Genomic DNA, 12,639 nt, shown 5'->3' with positions numbered 1-12,639 from the left:
GAATCAATCACTCATTTTACACCTGAAACCAATATTACACTATACGTTAACTGCATTTTAAACAAAAATTTGGAGGAAAAAAATAAGGGAGTCACCCTATATTTAACTCTTTGAACTGCAAAAAGAAAAAAAAAAAGAATATGAAGTAGACAGAGAGATGCCAACTCAATAATAAACTGAGGGAATACTAGGTGGAACTTAAAAAAAATTCATAATAACTAACCCTGGAGGAGCACCTAAAGTAGCCTCCTCTACGTGAAATACTTCTGGGTATAGGCTGGCTACTGTAGGGCTATCATATTAATGTTTTCAAACCATTCCAGTACTCCTAGTGCCTGAGACCCAGGAGATGAGACTCTCATACTTCCTTCCTGATGGACCTGGCTGGGGAGCACTATGGTGAAACTGGTCAATTGCAGGTCCACAGAGCTTAGGGGTCAGCAATGAAAGCAGAGAGAGAAGGAGGCAGAGTCCTCTTGTTTTCTAAGTCAAGTGGCACTGCATCCTGTGAAAATCCGTTTCTACACACCCTCCATGCTGTGCTGGCAAGTCCAGTCTTTCTTTGTTCTCGGGCTGAACCAGGTGGCCACACTTGGTTATTTTCACCTCCAGCCAGTCCAGAATGTTCCCTGGACACTGGCAGATTTCAGTCTGTTAACTTCCATTGTGTCTGCTCCCTCCACACACAAGCACTTTGTGGGTTGGCCTCAACTCCAAGGCCTGGTGCGAACTCCAACACACCAAGGTGCAAATGTGTGGGCTGGTGAGAGTCTGCGAGGGAAGGTGGGGTGGGGAGGGGTGGGGGAAAAGGGAAGGTGTCCGGAATCCCTAAGTGTCACTTCAGTGCGAATTCTGTCTCCTGTCACCAGATCTTTTACCAGAACTAATAGCAAGGGCATCATTCTACTCTGAGCTTCTCCTTCCTCCCCCGTTCCTCTCAACGTGTTTCTTAATGGTTGTCCTCGAACCTTTGTTCTCAGTCATTTGTGGTGCTTGTAAAGGGTGCATTACAGCGCTCTGCTCTACAGAGGGTTTCTGGGGTAGGGGAGGATGTGGGAATCTGCATTTCTAACGAGCTTCTGGTAATCACTATGCACAATGAATTTGGGAACTCCTCTTTGACTCACTTTTAAATGTTTAGAAGTTCTAAGGGAAGTATTCTTTCCACTGGAGTTGAAAAAAAACTCCGGGGTGTGGTGCATAAACAATGAATCTTGGAACACTGAAAAAATAAAACAAAAACAAATAAACAAACAACAAAACCTCAGGGCCCAAGTTATTTTTTTCCATGCCAGCCCTTCAGTGTTTCCTAGCTTCTGGAGAGCAGTGACTTTTATTTCTTTTCTGCCTGGTGCCCACCACTGTAACACCAACCACATGTTTGTGAAGTTGAAGGAATGATTGCCAAGGACACCTTACTAGACTCCCCCGCTTCCATTCCTGTTCCTCTATGATCCACTGGCCACAAAGTAGCCAGTGTGTCTATGAAAATGGAAATTAGATCATTTTGCTTCCCTCAGATCTTCCCAAGTCTCCCTGGGATACTCAGACTAAAAGCTAGTTTCCTTCTCTTGGTCTCAGGTAAGCTCCAACTCATGCCACATCCCCTCTCACTCCTGCCTACCACGGTCCAGCCAAATGAACTTCCTTCGGGGTTCCTTCAACACTCATTTCACTTTGGGGTTTTTATGCTGCTCTTCCCTTGTCCAGGGGGTGCTCTTCCTCCTGATGTCATATGGCTAGACACGTCATCATTCACGTCTTGGCTTACAGGTAACCTCTGCAGGATATGCATCTAAGGTAGTCACCAAATCACTCCTTATCAACCCTGTTGAAGTGTTCTGCCCAACACTTATTACCCCCAATACCTGTGTACTTTTCTGTATTCATTGTCTTCCTTCCTTCCTTCCTTCCTTCATTCCTTTCTTCCTCCCTTTCTTCCTTTCCTCCTTCCCTCCCTCCATCCCTTTTTTCCATCTGTTTGGTGCCAGGCACTATTCTCAGCACTGGGGACACAGCAGTAAATACAGTCTCCACCCTTACGGACAGGCAATCAACAAATACATATCAGATGGTGGCAAATTTCTGTGAATAAAACAGAGTTAAAGGGATAATGCGAACTGCTCTTTTAGATCAAGGAAAGCCTTTCTTGTGGCAGAAATTTGAGCAGAAATCTAAATGGATCTAAACTGCAGGGAAACACAGACTTTTCATTTACAATATTCCCAGTGACTAGAGATATGTGTGTGTGTGTGTGTGTGTGTGTGTGTGATATAATACATAGGTCAATAAATTCTTATGGGTTGAATAAATATCCTTACTCATCTTTTAGTACTTATACACTGCATTTACTTCTCTGGCTTGCAAACAAGACTGAGTTTCACTGACAGGGTATGAGCCTTCTTTTCCTCCATCCCCAGTATCTAATATAGGGTCTGACTCTGAGGGTGCATGGGGATGTTTGTGAAGTAAAGGAGAAGCGGCGATTATGATGAACTAGTTTGTTCTAATACATTCAGAAACATCCAGTAAACTATTGCTTGAGAAGTTGGCATAGGCTTCTAAGAATCATGTGAATTCATTTCAACTAGTAAATTATATATATATGATGAGATACAGTAGTAACTGACTTGATAACGATTCTTTCATAAAAACAATTTCTTGCAGATAAAACTTTGGCATATTTCAAAGCCAAAGGAGGAGTAGACTTCTCCTCTGTTACTGTTTTCCTCTCTCGACCTATCTTGCTGGCTCAGGCTACAAAGAATACACTTGAATATGCTGCAAAGTCCCACACACCAATAGCCAGCTGAATCTTGCAGATTCTTTCAGAAAGATGGATTTGGTACTAAAGCAAAAACAGACTAACTGAACTAGAACACCAGGCATTTCAGCACATCTCTGTGTGAAAATAAATGAGCATTTCTGAACTGCTACTGGACTCAGGGATGATGACAAGCAATGAAACCCAACACAGAAGGGTCACCAACAGCCCATAGCAAAGCGGTCCCAATGGCAGCTCTGTTCCTCTTACGTGCTCTGTGGAGATATGTTCACTTTCTTTTCTCAAAGAGGACTTGGAAAACCCTACTGAAAATGAAATGCCAGTCCTATTTCTTTTTGGACAGCTAAGTTAAATGGAGAAATTATGAGTTGGAGATCAGTATCCAAAAGCTCTTATTTTTCCTTACTGTGTGCCATTGACTTGCACCGGAAAGCTGTGTCAAGGTGAGATCGAGAAAAATCTCGAGAGTGGCCAAAACTGTAAAACTGTTTGCCCGTGCCCCTCACGTGCTCTCCCTCTTAATGCTACTCCTCACCCACACTCCCACCAACGTCCTGGTGACCAAAGAGCCAGGATTAGCCTTCCGCTGTCCTAGTCTAGCACCTTCATTATCTTTAAAAGTACTTGGCTGCCATGTATCTTTTTTCTAGCAAGATTCCATGGAACGCTTTTCATCTGAAAGACATTAGGGCTAGACCCTCAGCACCCAAGGAGGTGAAACCTGAAAGGTGAAAGTAATATTTCCTAAGTGGTATTTCAAGAACTCTTGGTATCCCTGAAATAGTGAGAGCAAAAAATTGTTCATTGATCAAAGAACTGCTTGGAAAATAATGCATCCTCTATTGTTCACTTGGAAAGTCACAACACATGTTGGAATGCTTAAAGGAGTTTAAAAATATGGAAAAAACCCAAATAATTTTCAATTGGGGGATAGTTAAATGCACTCAGAAACAGTAATCAGCCATTAAAAATGGTGAAGCAGATCTCTACATGCTATAATGCAATGTCTCCTAGACCTATTGTTGAGTAGAATCCACGTGAAATTTCTAAACATGAGTCATATCCCATTACAAAACTGAATCATATGTGTGTATATGTGTTTTATATATAATACAATAGAATATATAAAAATTCCAGAAAGATGTATACCAAATTATTAAGAGAGGCAGACTCTGGGGAATAGATGTGGGAGGATGAGGGAGACTTGCATTTGTCCTTTATAGATTTAGGTATTATTTGAATTGTTTTATGGTCTCTTTATTGCTTTTATAATAAAAAAGAAAAAATATCAAGCAATATATTAAAAAAATACAAGTGAAATCCAGCAGTAAATACATCTGTTCAGCTTTAAGTGAACACGTCCCTAACTCATGCGATCCGTGAACCCCCGTTTGTGGAGCACCGAGAAAGACCTTGTGTAACAGTTTGAAGTTATTGGCCTCAAGGCTCTCCCCACTCCCCAGCAGCATACGGGTTTTTTTCTTCCTCTCTGGTCTTTTGTAAAGGAGTGAAGGAGTTAGAAGGGACCTTAGAGGCGAATTGGAACAACCCCCAACCACCTGCTTTTTAAGATGAAGGGACTAAGGCCATACAAAGTAAAGGGTTTCAGCAAGATCAGCCTGAAGCCCTCAGTCCTCATCTGACTCCATCTGCATCCTATCTTTAGTCACTAGGGGACCCAGATGGGCTGGGACCCTTGGACTTCATACAAAGTATCTCCAGGACTCAAGGAAATGGTCAGGACCTCTGAGTAAGCCACAGACTCAAATGTTCTCCCTGAAGTTCCAGGTACAGCAGAGTCCTGGTGACCCCTACCCCCCTTCCCAACAGCCTGCCTTGTCCACAGCTTTTAGGAGGAAGGAAGTAGCCCTGGAAATAGCTGGTAAACACTAGCAATTTGGCATCCCTAGGGAAGTACAGATGTATGGAAGCATGAACTCACCCATTCACTCAAAACAGCATGGGCTTGAGGCGGGCAGAACTGGGTTCCAATCTGCCTCTTGATTCTGCCTGTTGCCAGCTAGCTAACATTGTCAAGCTCCTAAACTACTTTGGGCCACAGTTTTCTATCTCTGAATTAGAGATAGGAGCTCCTGTGTTGCCCCTTGTGGTGGTCGTCAACCAAGATGGTGGCTATGAAAAGTTGCTAGTGCGAAGCTCTGGGTCTGTTGCTAGTCAAGAAATGCTAATTTCCATCTCCTGTGCACAACCAACTATTTCTCCCTCAACTCCAGGAGTGCAATCCTGGGCACAAGGCCAAGGAAATACGAATAAATGGTTCCTACACTTGAGAAGCTGACTGGCTGATGGAGATGGCGACATGATTTTGTCAGAGTAGGTATGACAGGTGCATTAACAGAGGTCCAGTGGGCCACCCACTCAAGCACAAGGGCGCCACTCTTAGCCTGCCCCCAACATCCTCTGGCACTACCTCTCATTGACTCAGTGACCTAAGGGGATTTACTCCAACCTCAGCTTGACCCCAAAATGTGTTGGAAAGATTTCTAGAAAAGCCTGCGGGAATCCTAGCAATTAAGCTGATCAAGGAAAGTACAAGCTGGGGAGGACTCAGGAGCCCACAAGAGGAGAAGATCTCAAGGTGTGCGTTCAAACCACCTGGCACACGAATCCTGCATTCAGACCTTATCTCCAGAGCTTCTGTGGGTCCCACATCTGTGCCTCTACTTCCTTATCATAAATACCACAGTATTTACTCCATAAGGTTATTTTTGAAGATTAAATAAGATAATGCCCTTAAAGCACTGATCATAGTGTCTGACACAAAGTAAGAGGACACAGGAAAAATACTTAGTATCGTCAGTATTAAAGTTATTTGGTCTATAAGTATTAAGGCTGAAAGGCAAATTGCTGACATTTCAAAAGGCACCAAAGATGTGGACGGGCTTGACAAAATCACATTTGTTCACTGGGTCTCAGAAGAGTCCACAAAAATGTGTACTCTTTGGACTCAAACTTGATATTGAATCCTTGGTCTGACTCTTGCTAAGGTATGATCTTCTTGGGTGAGCTGCAAAACCTTGCTTTTCTGTGTGACCCTGGGGGGACAAGGTCAATCTTGGAGACTGACTGTTAGAATAACAAGTGCACTTACATAGAAAAAAAACCGGCAAACTGCCTGGCACAATACATACGGGCATCTTTCTTTCCTTACCCCAAACCAGCAAACTAGGGACGAGGACGGCCAAAGAACAACAGTATTTAGGGTTACGTTTAATGAAAAGAGCATTCTCCATGGATTCCAAGCAGATAACAACTTAAAATGAGGACGCTGGACCAGAGGATCTGAAGGGGCCCTCTCTCAGAGTGTAAGATTCTTCTACTGACGGCCCATTGTATGTGCGTCACCAGCCTTGGCTCTGCCAGCTAACAGATAAGATCTTCAGCAAGTCCCCAGGCTTTGTTTTCTCTTCTGTGAAGTGCAGCTAAAGACTGTACCTGCTTCTTGGGGCCGCTGTGAGAATTTGGTGAAATAAACAAAGAAAGACCACATTTGCCTGGTGGACAGTCATGACTCAATTAATGCTAGCAATCACTGTCGTCAGGGCCACTGTAAAGACTAAAAGAGAATGGATGTGGGAATTATGCACAGTTCCTGGCACACAGTGTTCAAAAATATTATCATTATAACTTCTACCACTGCCATTGATTTTTACATTACAAATGGCTGTGGCCCAAGGAAACCAGGAAGTAATACGTGCTGTCATCCGCACAGAGACACCATGAGATATTAGGATCATTAATCACAGGTCTGACCAGGAATAAAAGCTTTCTGGAACAAACAGCTTTGTCCGGCCCAGACAGAGGATGGGCTCACCCACGGAGAGCAGCAGGTGCTGGCTATCCTCTCTCCCTAGCCCTGGGGGACCACACACACAGAGACAGTATCCTGATGTATAAGCTTTCCAGTGGTCCAGCTCACAGAGTGGTAACGTAATAGTGCTTTGGCCTGGAGTGATAGCTTTTTGCCAAAAGTTCAAAGCTATCTGGAGAGTATCTCATTAATCTCTGGGACTCTATGAGGATGGGGTGGCATTGTTGCTATTACATTATAAAGAGGACAGCATACTGTTTAGAGAAATTAAATACCTTCCGCTCCAACAGTCCTATTGGTACTAAAAGAGGACTTGAAACCCAGGATGCCATCCCTGAGGCCCAGGGCCCTCAGCCCTACCCTTGGAACCACCTTGGAGGAAGAGTGAATCAAACACCTTAGACGAGATGCAGCTCTTTACCAAACCCCCCACCTCCAAACACACACCGGGTTGCTGCAAGGCTCACCTGTCACTGAATTGCACCTCTTCTCCATTCCTGGCCCAGCTGATGGTAGGCCTCGGGTTGCCTATGGCCTCACAGTGCAAAAGCACGCTCAGCGTGCCGCTGGCCAGGGCCACAGTCTGCCCAAGGTGGGTGACCACCTCGGAGGCCGAGAGTTGCTGGGCAGCTGAGATCTTCCGCAAGATGGTGGGCTTGCGGTGGGGCCGGCGAGAGCCACCCGCAGCCTCCCCGGCGGCCGAGGTCCGGAGCGAGCTGCTGAAGCCAGACACGTGCTTATGAGGGGAGATGGCCACGGGGGGCATCCGCCGCTCCGAAGGCTTGAGCAGCACGTCCTGGTGCTCCATGTGGCTGCGGAAGATCTCCTGGGCCAGCTGGGCCACCAGGTGCTTGCTGTAGACGTCTCGCAGCTCCTCGGGCTGCTGGGAGAGGTTCCTGAGGATGTCGTCCAGGCGCCTCTGCTCGGCCACCATCGTGAAGGGCAGGTGCCAGAGGGCCTGCTCCGCGTTCTGGTCCTCCTCGGAGGACGTGTTCCTTTCCGTGGAGTCCTGCACCTCCCACGAGGCGAGGAGCTCCCCGGGCCAGCCCCCCTGCTCCAGCAGCCGGGAGACAAGGTCGTCGTAGCGGCTCCCCAGGTCGCCGGCGGGGCCCCGCTTCTCGGCCTTGCTGCCGTTAGAGAAGATGCCGTTCTGGTGTTTGTGGGTCTGCAGGGCCTCCTTCGGGCCGGCCTTCCTTACCGCAGGGGCCTCCTCCTCGCCCCGCAGGCTCAGCGGCCGGGCCACCAGCTTCCGGTTGCCTCCGAGGAGCTTAATGACAAACTGCTCGCGGGCGGGTCCGGCCGAGCAGGTGTAGATGCCCGCATCCGAGGGCTTGAGGCGGTGGATCTTCAGGTAGCCGAAGGGGGCCACGGTGACATGCGCCGAGCTGATGAGGTGCTGGCCGTCTTTCTCCCATGTGATCAGGGGCTTTCGGAAGCGCCGCGTGGGGCAGCGCAGCACCACCGCCGTCTTGGGGAGCAGGTAGGCGAACCCCCCCACGACAAAGTGCAGCTTCCTCTGTCGCCGGGTCTGGATGTAGATCTTCCTGGCGGCCGCAATGTGAGGACTGTGCTTGGTGGATGGCCGCCCCGGCCCTGCAACAAAGGGGATGGAAGGAAAACCAGACGGCCAGAGAAAGAGAAGGGACGGCACAGGACAAGGAGGGTGAACACGGGGACAAGAGAGGGGGAACGGAGAGGGCGAAGACAGAGAGAGGAAGAAGCAGCTTGAGTTTATTCTGGCGGGGGCTTTCATTTACTGCCATATGGCTTTCCCGGGAGGAAGTAGCTACCAGCTGAGGCCCATCAAGGCTCAGCAAAGCAATACTCCAACTAATACAGTGCAGTGGGGTAACCTGCCTTGGCCCTGCTGGGGCTTTCTACCCCTAGAAGCTGAGTTGGAGGTTCTAGATGGGGGTGGAGAGGATGTCAGGGGAAAGGCAGTTCCTCCCATTATAAGGATTGAAAAAAAAAAACAAAGAAAAAGAAAAAGCAAGCAAGCAAGCATCATAAAAAGAGGCAGAGGACAAAGGGAAGGAGAATCTCTCCCTTTCCACCTTTCCCCTGTGGGTTCTGCAGAGCACCAGGGCCCTAGTGCTGGGGGAGGGGAGCCCAGAGGTGTTACAACTCTAGGGATTAATATTAAACAGAACAAATCTGTTTAGAGCATTTTAAAAACCCCAGAGTGGACAACACTAGGCTTCATTAGTAATATGCTGACTCCAGCTTCCAGATCTCTCTATGCCAGCAAGTGAACTTTGCTCTACCCCCTGCAAACTGTTTTTCCAGCCGAGAAGAGAATTCGGCCTGGCCACGTGTAATTAAGATTCCTTTTCCATCTCCAGCTGAGCTCACCAGCCTGCTGCCCTCCTTGGGCTCTCCTGTCTGATGATCTCGCACCGGTCTGGGGTTTAGGGAAGGCTACTGCGTGGCCACAATTGCTTCTGGGTGGGTCTGGTCTCCCCCCATTCCCAAGAGCTCTGACATACTCACGTGCACAGGTGGCCAGCATACAGGGCCTGATGGCTGAAGAGAAGGGCAGGGGAGGGCACAGGGAGGAATTGACGATAGCCGAAAGCCCGGTTTTCAGCACCTTCCGGCAAATGGCGCTTCGAGTCTGCGTGCCTTCGCCACAGCTCGTGGAACACTGGGGAGGAAAGAAGGACCACCTGCAGGTAAATGCGGGGAACTGGAGGCTACTGGGTTCTGGTATGGACTCCCAAACTCACCAGAATGTGAGAAAAGTTGCCTGGAAAATCAACAGTCACTATTAATTATGTAGCATGGTGGGAAGACCCAAATGTCCATATTGTAAACACATTCTAAGATTTTTCTACTCGAAAGTTTCCTGTAGAAACTCTTTTTTTTTTTTTTAAAGATTTTATTTATTTATTTGATAGAGATCACAAGTAGGCAGAGAGGCAGGCAGAGAGAGAGAGGAAGGGAAGCAGGCCCTCTGCTGAGCAGAGAGCCCGATGTGGGACTCGATCCCAGGACCCTGAGATCATGACCTGAGCCGAAGGCAGCGGCTTAACCCACTGAGCCATCCGGGCACCCAGAAACTCTTTTTATTTATGTGGCCTGGGCTTTAGAGTTACAGAGTCATAGAGTCTGTTGCAATCCCAGTTTAGTAATTTACCAGTTGGCAACTCAGAGTCTGTTTCCACTTCTTACACTAAGCTTGCAAGGTTGGGAATTAAATGAGATAATATATTTGAAAGTTCACCCACAGAGGTGACACTGGTGAATTTTTTCCTCCTTCCTTCACAAATGTAATACTTTAATGTCAAGCATCAGATAACTGTTCTACATTTACTTTGTCTGAGGTAGGGTGCTAGATATTATGGAAAAAAATTGTGCAAGGTGGTCTGTAACCTCAAGGAGCTGTCATCTCATAATGAGTCGGGGGGGGGGATATCCAAATGCATTGTTAAACTGAAATACCACATGAGGGAGAGAGAAATCAAAACTACAACAAGATACCACTTCATATTCCCTGGAATGGCCATAATAAAAAGAGACAGTAACAAATGTTATTATAAATGTAAATGTGAGAAATTAGAAGCTTCCTATATTGCTGGTGGCAACATAAAGTAGTATAGCCCTCTTGGAAACAGTCTGATAGTTTCTTATGAGCATAAACATGAATTTAGCCCATGACCGAGCAATTTCACTTGCAGAAAGTGCAAACATCCATCCAAAAACTGTATGCGAATGTTCAACGGAGACAAAAAAGTGGGAACCACTCAAATGTGTGCTGACTGGTGAATGGATAAACAAAAATATGGTCTATCTATATATGGGAATGTTATTCTACCATAAAAGGAATGTTGTTCTTCTGGATATGTGGTAAACAGATAAACCTTGAAATCATCATGTGAAGTGGAGTTTAATCGTATGTTATTTACACCTCAATAAAGTAGTTCAAAAAATTAGATAGTAATACAAAAATTTAGTAGAAATATAAAAGTACAAGACAAGTATTACAAGATTCATTCTAATGATGGTTGAATGCTGACGGTGCTCTAGTGATTTCCTGACCTAGGTTTTGAAGATGGGTAGTCTGCATGTGTGGAGAAACTGGGGATAATCATGGGAGGCAGGGGAATATCCAGAATGAAGTTCGAAGTGTTCAGTGCAAAAATCCAAGGCAGGCTTGGGGCGGGGGGCAGAGCTAAACCAGTTGGACTGAAGAGAGGGAACAATTCGAGAGTGTCAGGAGCTCATGAAGTAGTTTGGGGCCAGACGTTGGAGACTTTTAATTTTCAGTCAGGAGGCTTGGAATTGGTCCACAAGGCAGTGAGGAGCCATTGGAGGGAGGAGTGAAATGATGAAAGAGGTGTTTTGAGAAGGTTAATCTGGCAACGGTGTCCGGGAGAGAAGGGAGTAGGAGATGTATGGTAGGCGGAGATGTCAGTTAAGGAGGCTGCCACGGTAGTCCAGGCTTGAGATGATAAAGACCTGAACTGGGGTCATGGCAGGGTGCCATGTTAACTTGAAAAATGACACTAAAACCAAAAAATATTACATTTTCAAGTTTTATATGCTAACCCACTGACATTAACTAAGCTCTGATACACAGCACCCTGGGAGATATTTTAGATGCAAAAAATGGAGGTAAGAAACCCATTTCTTTTGTTTCCTAATGATTGTGGATTCCAGATTCCACCCACCCCTTAAATGACTGTAAATGCCAGTACCAAATCCTAGGATCAGGTGGGATGGAGGCAAAGAGCCTTGAAAATTAAAAAGCGTCAGGCCATCTGGGTGGCTCAGTCATTAGGTGTCTGCCTTCAGCTCAGGTCATGATCCCAAGGTCCTGGGATGGAGTGCTGCTTCGGGCTCCCTGCTCAGCAGGTAGCCTGCTTCTCCATCTCCTACTCTCCCTGTTTGTGTTCCCTCTCCTGCTGTCTCTCTGTCAAATAATAAATAAAATCTTAAAAAAAAAAAAAAAAAAAGCATGGTAAGTTCAGTATTACCAACCAGAAAAATAGACTATGTGTCAAGATCAGTTTATGATTTTGATCAAGTCTAGTTCTTTCTTGAGGCTTGATTTTCATATCTCTAAAATAAAACTAAGTAAAAGTAGGGATTTTTAAAGCCTGTTCTGTGTTGAAGAAATGATTCAGGGGCTTTTCAGTTGATCTGGAGATCTAACCCTTGGAGATCTGGGATCCTAACCCACACTTCAACCAAAGCAGCTCTGATTTTATCTCTTTTAGATTCTTGGCTTCATAGAAACATTTCATTTGAAAAAAGGGTCTGGTGGCTTTAATTTTTAAAAGAACAACCAGGCTATAGAATCTTCTAAGTTCCTTCTGTCTTTAAAACTGACTACTCTGATGTTAATTTCTTTTATATTTTTTGGGAGAAATGACTTTCATAAAAGTATGATTTAAAAATATGTAATAGCCAACTATTTCAAAAGATGCAAGGAATTCTTTTAAAGAAGTAAGAACTTTAGTCTCAGAATAGAATCTGAAAGTAATTTTATTTGAAGTGTCTAAAATTTTGGCTTAATTCTGTCTCTGGGGGATTCTGTGCAGTAACTGTAAGATTGAGCCCAGATAGCTGAGGATGAAAAACACCCATAGATCATCCAGGTCTTCCTTTCTCCAGGGGGAGCCCTGGGAGTGGGGGATGTGGAATGTGTGTTTCATCTCAGTGAGAGGCCAAGGCAAGGGCTGTTGGGATGACAGAGCCAATGGGAGCTCCATGAACACCCCCCAGAGCTCATTTGTATGGCACCAGCTTGAGTTAAATCCCAGTGAATTGGTGATTACTTCCTACTTCCTACCATTCCTAGCCCCTCCCCAATGTTTGGAATTTCCATTCATCAACCCAGATAACCCAGCTCTTAAGAATATTCCACCGAGAAGGTCTAAAGCTGTCCTACTTCCCAAAGTGTAATTTCCTCTTCCTAGAAAGAATGATAAAGCCTGCGGGAAGCCTGGGCCATGACCCTGGGTCCAGCTGGTCAAGGGAAGTACTGTCTTTTATTTCCTCTCCTCCTGACAATGAGCAG

The 12,639-nt window shown here is 45.8% G+C and overlaps 1 protein-coding gene across 2 annotated transcripts in view; it reads right to left on the bottom strand.

Moving 5' to 3' along the window:
* LOC309846444 (ADAMTS-like protein 1) overlaps positions 1 to 12,639 on the bottom strand; it is a 393,439-nt gene that overhangs the window by 127,086 nt on the left and 253,714 nt on the right. For both annotated transcript variants that reach the window (XM_082695353.1, XM_082695354.1), the window contains 2 exons: positions 9,108 to 9,261; positions 7,085 to 8,210 (listed from right to left, as the gene is read on the bottom strand). In XM_082695353.1, coding sequence (XP_082551479.1) covers positions 7,085 to 8,210; positions 9,108 to 9,261 — 1,280 coding nt within the window. The remainder of the gene's footprint in view (positions 1 to 7,084; positions 8,211 to 9,107; positions 9,262 to 12,639) is intronic.

Source organism: Mustela nivalis, assembly GCF_964662115.1.
Source record: "Mustela nivalis genome assembly, chromosome: 13".
In the NCBI taxonomy this organism is placed as follows: Eukaryota; Metazoa; Chordata; class Mammalia; order Carnivora; family Mustelidae; genus Mustela; species Mustela nivalis.
This window is presented reverse-complemented; position numbering and strand designations above follow the sequence as displayed.